Here is a 13,483-nt window from a genome sequence, read left to right as displayed (position 1 = left end):
ATTTCCATTCCGTGATCCATTTTTATCCACAATCCGAGGCTTTGGTTGAAGTTTCTTAACAAGAGTTTTGTTTTTAAAGAGGACGGGTTGTTAGCCCGTCGCTCAAACCCCCAACCTGGAGGACCAGTTTGAGCCAACTAACTAAAGTCAGCCCATAGCTCGGGGCCCCGGGTCCGCTAAGCCCGTAGCACTAAATACATAGTGCCCCCCTGGGGGGNTCGGGGCCCCGGGTCCGCTAAGCCCGTAGCACTAAATACATAGTGTCCCCCTGGGGGGAATTGTTATATTTAGAATATTATTAATTATTGTGTATGCCAGAGACGCATCTAAGAGAGATATGGGCGATTGCTTCTCTTGGACCAACCCTATCAATATTTTTTAAGGCCGATATCTAAAAAATATAGCTCTAAAGACCTTTTTTTTAATCATCACTTTGATTTTTAGCAAAAAATTGTCTATGACATATTCATAAAAGTAAAACAAATTAAATACCCTTTAAAAATAATTTTTGAATATGCCCCTGGTCAATATCTCAGTAAACACGCGTCAACCTTATACCGAATACATTTTACTACTTTCTCTTTTTGAATTTTCCTGATTTTAATAATTACATTTTTAGCTTCGATGCGAAGCTGAGAAGGTATTAATTTTATATTGATGTGTTTTTTTTTTATGTCTTATCACTTTTTCTCAGCTCTCACCGAACAGATTTCTTTCAACGATACGTCAAAATATCACAAATCGTATCTAGTCAAAGACATTACTCTCAAAAATTAAAACTTTCCCACGTTCCCCGTAAATGGCGGAAAACTCAAAAAAAATTACAAATTTAAAAATCGCTAATTTTTTCAATTTTTTGTCTTTAAACTACCATAACTTTTTCAAAAATGAACAAATCAATATAATTTTTTTTTATAGATACATAATATCCTTACCTATCATTTGATGTATTTTTTTTATAAATTTGACCCTTTACTAGCTCACAGGGGGAGATTCAATATGAAAACTTTTTGACAAAAAATTAACTCAACTCAAAAATTAACTATGGATCAATACAATTTTTTTATAAGAAATAATATTTATATACTTCTTTTATTCGACATACTTTTTTTTTAAATCGGACCATTACCCTTAATACAAGGGAGGTTCAAAACATAAAAATGCATATAGAAAGTAGAACTTTTTCAACTTAATTTTTGAAGTGTTCCGCAAATACTGACACTTTTATATATATCTTAAATTAAAGCTTATGTAATATACTTAAATATTAAAAAAAAAAAGTTCGGACTTTACTTTGTCTTCATGGTGAAAATAGCTAACATATTAAAATATGCTATTTTTGTGTTAAAATTATTGGTATTGTATTTTTTTTTATTGAAAGGGGATTACACTGATTTTCACAAATATTATATCAATATAATTGACATAGTATAAAAAGTTAAATATATTTAAATTTTTTATTTTTTTGAAGTCGAAAAAAATAACTTTAAAATTTGAACTAGCTAAATTTTCATTTTTATTAAGTGAGGAATGCGACGTGCGGTTTCTGAGACGGTAACACTGTGGCACTGAATTTTTTCTTAATTCTTTTTGAGTTAGAAAAAAATGTTTAACTCATTTGATTTTTATTTCATTTAGATTCAATAACTTCTATAAATATCAATGATCCCATTACTGTAGTCTCCTCTCGTGAGAAGAAATTCATATTAATATTATTTTACTATGTGGTTTTTTTTGTCGCTATCATTTATTTTCTCAGCTCTCATTTGACCTACTTTTTTGACAAATTTTTTTTTTAAATTAAACACTATCTACAGATTTGCATCGAAGCGTTTTTTATAATAGTGATTTTAATCACTGTCAAATATCATCTATACTGGACCCAACTATGCCACGACCCCACTGTGCCGCCATTCCACTGTGCTGGGTTTTTTACACTGATTCTGATGTAATATTTTTCCTGTAAAACACTTATTGTAATCAGCGTAGCCGCGTTTTTCTACCGGAAGCAGTGGCCTACTTATAAGTACAGCCCAAAGATCCAAGCGCCAAAGATGGGTGAGGCTCGTAGAACTCCGGGTGTGAAGCCTAGCCTAGTTAATAAATAAAATAAATTCAAAGTCAATATTGTTTTACTGAACTTTCATTTATTTAAAAATTAAATTTATACAATTGCATTTATAAATATTTATTGGGTTTTTTTTTAATTTTCTGTTAGAAAATTGATAATTTCTTGAAATACATTTTTATTACTCGTGATACTATATGATCAATGTAATTAACTTTGTAAAATCATTTTATAATAATTCTTTACATTTAAATTCTTTAAAAATGATAAATTTTAGATTATAGTTTTTCAAAAGCCGTTGTTTTCGAACATTTTATTTATTTTACAATTTTATAAATTAAAATATGTTAATACATTTTGCTAAAAATATGTATTACATACGTAATAGTTTTGATTTAACTTTATGACAAATCGCTTTTTTCGGCTTTAATTTTTAAATGGTATTATTTTTTTTACGTTATTAATCACAGTTGATGATATAAAATGTCCAAATTCTTTGCCATAATATAAAGGCGATCGACTAAGGTCGTCTACGAAAGTGTTACAACAATATGCGACATTCTGTAAGCAAAGATTATGAGTATCATGGACTTGTGAACCGCATTCTAGTTTTTGCATTGATTCTCTAAAATTTGTTTTCGTTTTATCCAACACATTAATGCTGGAGAACTCTATTTGACATTGTTTAACCAACCAATAAAAAGTGTTTGTAAAATTACCATCTGTAAAAAATATAATTAATATAATAAAAATTGATCACTTGTGGCTAATTAATTATACATTTTAAAGATAATTAACTAGATTATACAAAATTGAAAAGGAAAATATCTAAGTATGAAGTTTATTATATAATAAAATAATATAAAAAAAAATAACGCTTTTCTAGGAAAATTATTTATTCCTAATTTCAATTTTTTTTTTTACGAAAGCACTTTATTACTATAGGGTACAGAGAATTTGTGAAAAATATAATTACGCGCAAGCCTATGTTTCTCAATATAAAAATTATGTGAGGACAAATTTTTTATGTAAAAATTGATGTTGTAATAATATGATATTAGTAATTTAAATTTTATTAGTTGACATTTTGTTTTACCTACAATAAAACAATATTAAGATATTTCTACGCTACTTCTAAGAATAAACATTTTTATTTACAGTTTGCGGCAATAGACACTTGCTGCGTTCGATACAGCTACAATTTAATGACAATATTTGACAGCATATAATTAAAAGTTAAAACTTATAATAATCTCTTGTAATCGTTGTATTGGTGTAATTTCTTAACAATATTGTAATAATATTATTACTACTTTTCTGGTTTATCGCTCTTATTTAGAATAGGGAAAATCTCATCGTAATTATTATTCAATTTTATTTCTATTATAGAAAGTAACCAAAGAAATACTGGGATAAAACCCGTATTAAAACATGTAACAATAACAGTGAAAAACTTGAAAATATTATAGAAAACTGAATAATGACTGTAAATCTGTTTTAAACTCTGAAATAAAACAACAAATATTTTAAAACTCTATAGTAGTGGACAAAATTGTACTTATTTGACAGTAAATTAAAAAAAAAACTTAAAATAGCTAATATTACGTTGCTTAAAAATTCTCATTATTTGCCTGTGGTTTGAATATTTTTAACTGGATCACCTTGAAAATTATTTTCATCAAACTTAATTATCCAAATAAAATGTAGAAAAAAAAATTACGCAGTTGGATGTTAGTAAATTTTTTTTAGGAAGTCTTTAAAATTATTTAATGACTGAAATTTGCTGTATTTCCAAAAATAACATTATTAACGAAAATGTAAATATAAAATTAAGTTGCAAATAGAACTAATGCAAAATAAGCGGTGTTCTTTTTAAGTTTATGAACATATTATATAAAGAAAAAAGTTTCATGCATTAACTTGAAGATTTAAACGTTTATGATTGCGAACAAGCTTAAAATCTAAACGCGTGATGTATAAAATTTGAGAGTGTCTTATAATTTTAACTACTACTATACGAATTTATGGATAAGGATCCTAAAAAATAAAAACATTTTTAACTTAAGAATAGAAAAATTGAACTCATTTAGAGTTCTTGTTTATAATATCAAAATTAATTGAATTTGATTTTAAAATTTTTAATTTTAATTAACCATTCTCCAAAATCAGTTAAAATGAAATATAATAATATATAAGAATTTTTAATAATAGACGTTTTCTGCTTACACATAGCATATAGAAGTCTTATAAAACTTACCTTTCAGCCTCATTAGAATTCTTTTATCGCATAAGACACCATACGCTTCTCTCCACTTCAACTACCTGCACTTAATCCTATGTCTTACATCCTTGTCAATACCACCGTTCTTTTGCACAACTGACCCTAAATACTTAAAACTTTCCACCTCTTCAATCACGACCTCCCTTATTGTCACTGGTCTCCTTATTTCACCTAACTCGTGTTCTCCTTTATCAAATTCGTACTCTATATACTCTGTCTTACTCCTACTTATTCTTAAACCCTTTTCTTCAAGAGCTAATCTCCACACATCTAGGCTTTGATTAATTTCCTTCCTATTTTCTCCTATTAACATTATATCGTCAGCGAACAACATGCACCACCGCATCTCTCCTTGTATTTCTCTAGTAATTTCATCTACCACTATAGAAAACAAGTAAGGGCTTAAAGAAAAACCTTGGTGCACTCTTACTCTTACCCGAAAACCTTCTGTTATTCCACCCACATTTTTTACCTTGAACATGTGCCAACATATACATCCTCTGTTATCTTAATGTTTCTTTTTCTAACTCATTTTCTCATTAATGCCCACTTTAAACTCTTTATCATACGTTTTTATCTCCAAATCTATAAATACTTTATACAGTTTTTTTCTTCCCCTATACTATTCTATTAGTTCTCTCACACAAAATAATGTCTCATATCTTATATTATAATCTATTACCTTTTTTAAACCTTCATACAATGCTCATGAATTTATGTCTCTATAATTTATAGACTTCTTTATATCTTCTTTGCCTTTAAATATCAGCACCAAAATACTATCCCTCTATTCTTTTGGCATTTCTCCTTTTAATAGAATCTTATTAAAGAAATCCTTTAACCACCTTATGCCAATATTGCCTAATATTTTCCATACTTCTACTGTCATTTCATACGGTTCTATTGCTTTATTGTTTTTCATTGACGCTACAGCTTCCCATATCTTTGTCTCACTAATTAAATCTATCACTCTCTCATTCCATGAGATATCCTCTAATGTGTCTTTTAGATATTCCTCATTCAGTTTTTTTTTTAAATACTCTTTCCACCTTTCATCATTATCATCACTCGATAGCACCCTCTTATCAACACTTTTTGTACACCTTAAATAATGATTGTCTTTAGAACTTTTTTTTTTCTAACTTTTGCAAATCTATATAGATTTATTTCTCGCCTTTCTTTGTTCCTAGCCTATCATACAACTCATCATACCTCTTAAACTTCGCCTTACTTACTGCACACTTGGCTTTATTGTACATGCGTTTATACTTCATCCAAACTTCTCTTCTTTAGTTTTTCTGCTATACTTTGAACTGTTTTTTCTTACTCTCTATGATTCTTTGAACGTCCTCATCCTACCAACAATTTTCTATGTTTTCTGGCATCAAACTTCTACTTTCGCCAACAATTTCCTTTGCATAATTCTTTACACAGCTAACAATTATATTCCACACATCATTTATGTCTCCTTCAAATTTCTACTCTATCCTCTCTTTTACCGCTTATTCTTTTTCATCTTTCAATTTCCACTACCGAATCCTCGATTCTCCTCCTGTGTTTTTTTTGTTTTTGTATACTCTCTTTCCACTACACCACAACTCCATTACCTGGGATAATTTTACAATCTTTTACACGCTTTACCCTCTCTCTTCCACATAAAATAATCAATCTGTGATATTTTACTCCCGCTCTTATAAGATACATAATGTTCTATCCTCTTTATAAAATAAGTATTAACCACAGTAAGAACATACGATACTTCGAAATCCAGGTTTCTTTCTCCAGCCTCCTCAAATTGCTTATTGTATTAGTAATTTAATCTAATTTATTTACTTTTATAAATTTTATTAATCACGGATTTAGTATAAAGACAATTTTTCAATTTCTCTACTTCTTTGTTCTCTACTTCTTTGTTTTCTACTTCTTCGTTTTTCATTGCATTTCCCCATGTCTGTAATATCAGTTATTATATTTATGTGATTTAATTATGATTATAAATAAAAATTAAAGTACACTAGTGATTCAGTAAAGTGGAGTTTATTAAATCAATATCGTAAAACGTTTAAATGCGTATTTGAAACATATTAAAAAGAAAAATTTGTTGTAGGTGTACATTACTTCCAGGTAGAAAAAATATTTCTATCCCGACCACTGTCCATAAACCTTACAAACTATTATCGTGTATACTAAATTTTATCATATACTTACGAAATTCAAATTTAGAAAAATGTAAGTTATTATAACAAAATAAAAATTCATAATTAAGACTGCAAAATAAATTATGGAATCTTAATATTATTTGCAATAGGATTTATTTTCTTTCATATTTCATATTTAAGGCTTTTTAAAAATTATAAATAATATTTTATAGCTGTTCGAAATATAATATATTTTAAATATATATTTATTACATCATAAAAAAAAATATCTTCTTTAAATAGTAATTATGTATAATTATTTTATTAAACATGAATTAATGAATAAGATATGTTCATAAACACAAATATGTATGTTTTTACAAAAGCTATAAAATGAGGACATATTTAAACGGACCAGTTTTAGAATTATTTTATTTAACACGAATCGATGCATTAGATATGTTTATATCAACAAATTTACATATTTTTACAAAAGCTATAAAATGAGAATTCATTTGCAGTTTTAGAATAAAAACAAACAGAGCTATTAAAAAAAAAAAAAGTTTTCTATTAAAAAATAAACTTGGCTGAAATTGATAAAATTGTCCATTTATTTTCTTTCAAATAAGTAGTTATGTAACATGACACACTTAGTATTTAGCATATGATATATTATGATAGTTTGGTTTAATATTAGAAATATGGACGGTCCTTAAAATACAAATTTTCAAAATTTGATTTACGCTTACCAAAAAATTGTCCTAATACATGTAAAAATAAGCTGTGCAAAATTTGGTTCCGATAGATTGACGTTAACACATGTCGCAAGAGAGTTGAAAATTCGATCAAATGGGCAGTTTTATTTTGCTTTATCTCAAATTTTACGATTTTTACGTAAAAGTTTGTGTTAATACCAGGGTGAGAAATAATATCTCGCATACCTGATGATTAATAAGAAAGGATCTTTTTATTTAAATTTATACAAAAAGAAGACTGAGATTGTTGGCTCGCATAAAAATAAGTTTATACAAATAACAATAAACAATTCAGTACAAAATGATAAATTTTATAGTCCAAACATCCGTGTGATATAACAATAAAAATAACAATAATGAATATAATGTGTTAATAATTTACATAAATGTAACAGTAACTGCCAAACTCACCAATCAGATTTTTATATACAATTATTATATGCCAATGTTCATAGGTAAATATTTTAATCTAATGATTTGCAATTGAAAGTATTAAACATAATCCGTGAAATTTAAATAAAATAATAGAAAATGCCACCCGTGTGACTTAGATAATAGAAAAACAACTGTCTGAAAAAACAAAGAAAAAAGAAAAATGATACTAAATCTTATTACATACGCATGTCGACCGGCAATGATAACCGGCCGACGCCGCCCAGCGACCGGGAGAGGAAGGGAGGACGAGTGGACAGAACTAAATAATCGCGCTATCTAGTATTTTTAAGCAGCGCGAACATCTCGCCTCCCTTGAAGCATTGAGCTTCAATACACTTAACAATCTGGCAATGGGCATATCTTGACAGCAGGTCGTTTCAGCTGGTTACCATTGGCTAGTCTCACCGTAACCACTCGAACTATCTTGTCCTTTCCCGGATGCACAGTTTCTATTCTTACCATAGGCCATTTTAATGGTGGTGCATTATCTTCCTTTAAAATTGCTAATGATCCAATAGGAATAGGTTTTTCACCCTTCAACCACTTATTCTTCACCTGTAACGAATACAAATATTCCATTCTCCATCTACGCCAAAAGTTTTTCATTGTTTTTTTGCATCAATGACCATTTTCGTAATCGATTTGCTGATATATCCAAAAGATCCGGTTCTGGTATTACCTGAGCAGGTCCACCAATTAAAAAATGACTAGGTGTTAGAACATTAAAATCCCACGGATCTGAAGATAACGGTTTTAAGGGTCTTGAGTTCTAGCACGCTTCAACTTGAGCAAGTACGGTACACAACTCTTTAAAATTAATACTCGTGCCCAAAATAGTGCGTACCAAATGATACTTACGGGACTTGATGGCCGCTTCCCAAACGCCTCCAAAGTGCGGCGCTAATGGTGGTATAAAAATCCATTGTATACCTTCATCAAGCAGTTCATCATATACAGTTCTTCCAGATCTTTGTTTTGCTTAATATTTGATTATTTCACGTCTAGTTCCCACGAAATTAGTGGCATTATCAGACCAAATATGAGATGACAAACCACGTCATGAAATGAAACGTCGTAAATAAGCCATGAAGGCATCTGCACTCAGATCGCTGACGGGTTCGAGATGTACAGCTCTAGTAGATAGACAAACAAACACACTAACATAAGTCTTAATTAATGTGCTCTTACGTATTCCAACCTTAATCATAATAGGACCTGCGAAATCAATTCCAGTGTGCGTAAACGGCCGATTTGCGGTCACTCGCGCAGCTGGTAACTGCCCCATTAATGGTTGCATTGGAATAGACTTCACTCGAAAACATTTTAAACACTTGTTAACGGTTATGCGTGCTATTTTTCTGCCTCTTAATGGCCAAAAATGTGCATGAATATTTGCAAGTAAACCTTGAGGACCGATGCGTAGGAACTTCTTATGGTAGGCTTCGAATATCATTTGAGTCACCCAATGATTGCGTGGTAGCAACGCTGGATGTTTCTGGTTCAAATATAATTCAGAATGTTTCAAACGACCTCCAACTCGCAATATCCCTTTGTCAAGGAACGGCGATAAATTTTTTAACGATCCCTTAGTTACGGAATTACCCTTGCTTAATTATTGTATCTCTGCTGAAAAAGCCTGTTGCTGAGAAAATTTAATCCAGATATCACGTGAGTCATTAAGCTCAATAACACTAAGAGGACCTGTTCCTGGTTGAGGTGATGTAGGTTTCGCTCTACGACGGACCCAGGCAATAAACCGCTTCCATATGGCAGTCATGCGCAACAACTTGTGCCAGGTCGAAAAATATTGAAGTAACCTATTATCTACGGGAGCAGTCGTTGTGAGAGTAAACTTAATAGGCCGTCGTTCATTTGACGCTTCTTTAGAAACCGTATATGATCCGGATGTGATTGGCCAATCTTCTTCGACGCCTCTAAGAAAAGCAGGACCATTCCACCATAGATCCGACGACAACAACGCGTCTACATTTATTCCACGCGAAAGGGGATCTGCGGGGTTACAATCGGTAGGAACGTGTCTCCACCTTTCATTACCGATCGCATCTAAAATTTGAGTAACACGATTAGCCACGTACGTCTTCCATTGGGCGGGAGTACCCTGAATCCAAGCTAGGACCACCGTTGAATCACACCAACAATACACGTCCTTTGAATTAAAATTGCTCAATTTGACGATTCGATTCATTAACTCAGCTAATAACAGTGCGCCGGAAAGTTCCAATCGTGGTATAGTTAAAGTTTTGGTAGGCGCAACCCGTGATTTGGCACATAATAATCGAACTGTCCATAAATTTAGTCCGATTTGCTGACGTAAGTAAATGTAAACACCATAAGCACTTTGGGACGCATCACAAAAGCCATGTAGTTCCATTGTGTCTTGACCATCCGTTTTAACCACACGAGGTATCCTTAACTGGTGTAATCCTTCTAACTCTTGAATATAAGTAGTTCACCTGACTTGCAACTTTTCGGGCAGAACATCGTCCCAATTCAAATTGATCTGCCACAATTCTTGCTGAAACACCTTTCCTCGGATTAAGACGGTACCTAAAAAGCCAAGTGGATCAAATACGCTATTGAGTGTTGATAACAAATCTCTTTTGGTTTTAACGCTTCTTGCTGTTCATTCCTTACTCAAGAACTTCAATTCATCGGTTATGGGACACCAAATAAGCCCTAGAGAACTCACTGTCATATCCGTGCTAAGTTCTAAAGAATAATGCTTTTCCGAAGAAGCACACGCAAAATGTTCGCGTAATTCCTCAGCATTTGAACACCATTTACGCAGGTGCATACCACCATTTCCTAATATTTTAGAAACCTCCTGATACAGGGTCTTTATATCCTCCATGCTGTCAGCACCGCTAAGGTAATCATCCATGTAAAAGTCTTGTAGTATTGATAAGCTTGCCTTAGGATATTCAGTAGCGCTGCCAAGTGCTAACTCCTTAAGAACTCTAGTGGCTAAAAATGAAGCGGGAATCGTCCCATATTCTCATGGACAAGGACCTGACGGTACATCTTGGCAACATCTGCAGTAACCACGTACAAATAGTAACGGAAACGCAGCACTATATCGAAAAACTTTTGTTGCACGACAGGACCGGTTATCAGAATATCATTCAGAGAATAATCAGTAGTGGTTTTCATAGAAGCATCGAAAACAACTCGCAACTTGGTGGTGCTACTTGAATCTTTATACACCGCATGGTGAGGTATATAGATTCAAATATAGATTCAAAGTAAGATTATGATTACGAATATTAAACATAGGTTTAACTGAGCTTAACTCGACTCACCATATGGCGAATTTGGTACCGACATACTATCGCACCCCATATAATAATAAGTACCGGGTGTTGCGACGGTATCATCTATTTTCGACATGTGACCCATCTCTTCATATTCCTTGAGAAAATTTTTATACTCTGATGCCAACTCTGAATTATTGCACATTTTTTTCTCAAGTGTCAGGAATCCCTTGAGAGCTATATTCATTGAACACCCAAGCAGTGATGGTTCTTTTCGAAACGGTAGTCGAACGACAAAACGCCCATCCGCTAATCGACTATGAGTGTCTTGAAAATATCTTTCAAACGCTAACTCCTCCTCATGTTTCGACTGCCTGATTAATGGTTCTGAATTCATCCACGCAGTGGTTGTTCCTAGTGCACAGACGCAGGATACCTCGACAACGCTATGATCGTCATCCTTTGACAAAGGGCCCGAAATTACCCAACCAAGAGCCGTATCGTACAACCAAGGCAAACCTCCTGACATCACCAACGGCTGTGAACAAATTAGCTCATAGTATATCTCAGCGCCCAATAATAAATCTACTTCGGATGATATGTTGAATTCAGGATCTGCCAACGCATTTCGTATATTGTCGGGTAGACTCCATCCACTAACGTCAAAGGACTATGACGGCAACGAGACCGTTACAGCTGGCAATATGTGACAACCAATAGTTTTACTGAAGGAAGAATGAACAGAGAAAAAAGATAAATTTGTCCATTGAGATGACCTTGTGTTAACCCCATTAATTCCACAGATTGGTAACATGGCATTTTTACGTCCAAGTTAAAGCGCCTGGCCATTTTTTGTGTCAATATGTTGATCCGTTGTCCAATATGGCGCGACACGGAAGCCTTTTACCGCGACTGTTCTGCACCATAACAACTGCGGTGGCTAATAAGACTTGGGTACTTGTACATGCATTGTGAACCGCGACAGAACTACCAGATGCAGTCATTGAACTTGTAGAACTAACTTGTGCTTGTTCTGATGGCACTAGCACACTAGTAGGTGCTTCATCTGCTCTATTAGGAGTGGAAGTAGCATTCCTAGACTGGTACGGTAATCTATGCAACATAGAATTATGTTTCTTATCACAATGCCGACATAATTGTGATTTGCAATCTCTTGTACCGTGACCCAAAAGGAGACAGTTAAAGCATAAGTGCTTCTGCTTTACCTCGCTATATCTGTTAGTTAAAGACATAGATTTAAATTTAGGGCAGTGGTAAATCATATGACTTTGTGAACAGATGGGACAAATTTTAACTCTTCTTTGTACCGATAACACAGTCGAACCACGGTTACTTGCCTTCGACTTGTTTACCTGACGACCTTGACCTACTTGTCCTTCAAACGACTCTAAGGAACTATCACGTGTCTCTAGAAAATCATAAATTCGATCGAACATGGGTGTCTATTATAAAACGCTTGCGCTCATAGCGATCCTTGAGAAGAGCTAAGGCCCGACTATACGACGAATCGCCAATATCTAATCCATCGATTAAGTCTAACGGCGTTCCTTGTAAACAAGATCTTAAAAAATACAGTTTATCAACCTCATCGAGACTAGCAGCATCATTCACTCGTTTTATGAAACAATTATAAAACCTTGGCCATTTTATATAGTCTTCGTCAAACTTCTCTAACGGTAACGATGGTAAATGTGTAACCGACTTCATACTCAAATTTTTAGCGGGCAAGGACTCTAACCTTGACCACGAGACATGCGAAGACGACTCTTGAGCATGGGCATAGTTGTCAGGCGATGAAGCCGCTGGCGCTAGCGCAGGTATTAATCTTGATAATCGACCCACCATATCATGATACTTAGATTCAAAATCTTCGCGCTGTTGAGCATGATGATCATCGTCGTGCTCAATGACAATTTCCTCAACCTTTTGTTGAACATCTTCAAATTGATTTAAAATAGCAGGGAGAGTATTTAAACGAGACGCGGCTTCTGCATAAGAAGTCGGAGATGAAATAAAACGGTTGATAAAAGTTGCTACTCGAGTTAATGAACATTTTATAATAGCGCGCCTACGCACTAACCCTGCGATTAAGTCAGCATTACACAACTCGGGTTCATTATCAAAGGCATCGTTCGACATTTTGAAAAATAGCCTTTAAATATTTTACCGCACTACCAAAAACTTGCTAATAATTTATAATGACAAAACGAAACGTTCAAATAAATAATTAATCTAACAATATCACAACACTTACTATAAATTTTTCCAACTGACTTTTTCACAGATTGTCAAAGTAATAACAATTGACCAAAAAATCACCAACAGTCTAGATACATTAAATAAAGGTGAAAAACTTAAATAAAAAAGTGTGGGTGAGTGGATCTTATAAATATAATATTTTTATTTTAATAAATTTTTTCTTTTCTAATTTTTCTTTTTAGCTTCGATGCGAAGCTGAGAAGGTATTAATTTTACTATGATGTTTTTTTTTTTTTTTTTTTTTTTTTTTTTTT

The 13,483-nt window shown here is 32.8% G+C and overlaps 1 protein-coding gene across 2 annotated transcripts in view; it reads right to left on the bottom strand.

Annotated features, from left to right (window-relative positions):
- Positions 1-2,127: 2,127 nt before the first annotated feature.
- Positions 2,128-13,483, bottom strand: part of LOC126904064 (uncharacterized) — a 23,943-nt gene continuing 12,587 nt past the window's right edge. Inside the window, exons 1-3 of one of the 2 annotated variants that reach the window (XM_050682710.1) lie at positions 6,558-6,718; positions 6,183-6,300; positions 2,128-2,790 (exon numbers count right to left, since the gene is read on the bottom strand). In XM_050682710.1, coding sequence (XP_050538667.1) covers positions 2,495-2,790; positions 6,183-6,300; positions 6,558-6,608 — 465 coding nt within the window. In that variant the 5' untranslated portion in view covers positions 6,609-6,718 and the 3' untranslated portion in view covers positions 2,128-2,494. Of the gene's footprint in view, positions 2,791-6,182; positions 6,301-6,557; positions 6,719-13,483 lie in introns of those variants that run through there. The other variant, XM_050682711.1, reaches the window with a different exon arrangement.

Source organism: Daktulosphaira vitifoliae, unplaced genomic scaffold, assembly GCF_025091365.1.
Source record: "Daktulosphaira vitifoliae isolate Bord-2020 unplaced genomic scaffold, ASM2509136v1 Scaffold_4, whole genome shotgun sequence".
In the NCBI taxonomy this organism is placed as follows: Eukaryota; Metazoa; Arthropoda; class Insecta; order Hemiptera; family Phylloxeridae; genus Daktulosphaira; species Daktulosphaira vitifoliae.
The sequence above is the reverse complement of the archived record's forward strand: the minus strand, read 5'-3'. Positions and strand labels throughout refer to the sequence as shown.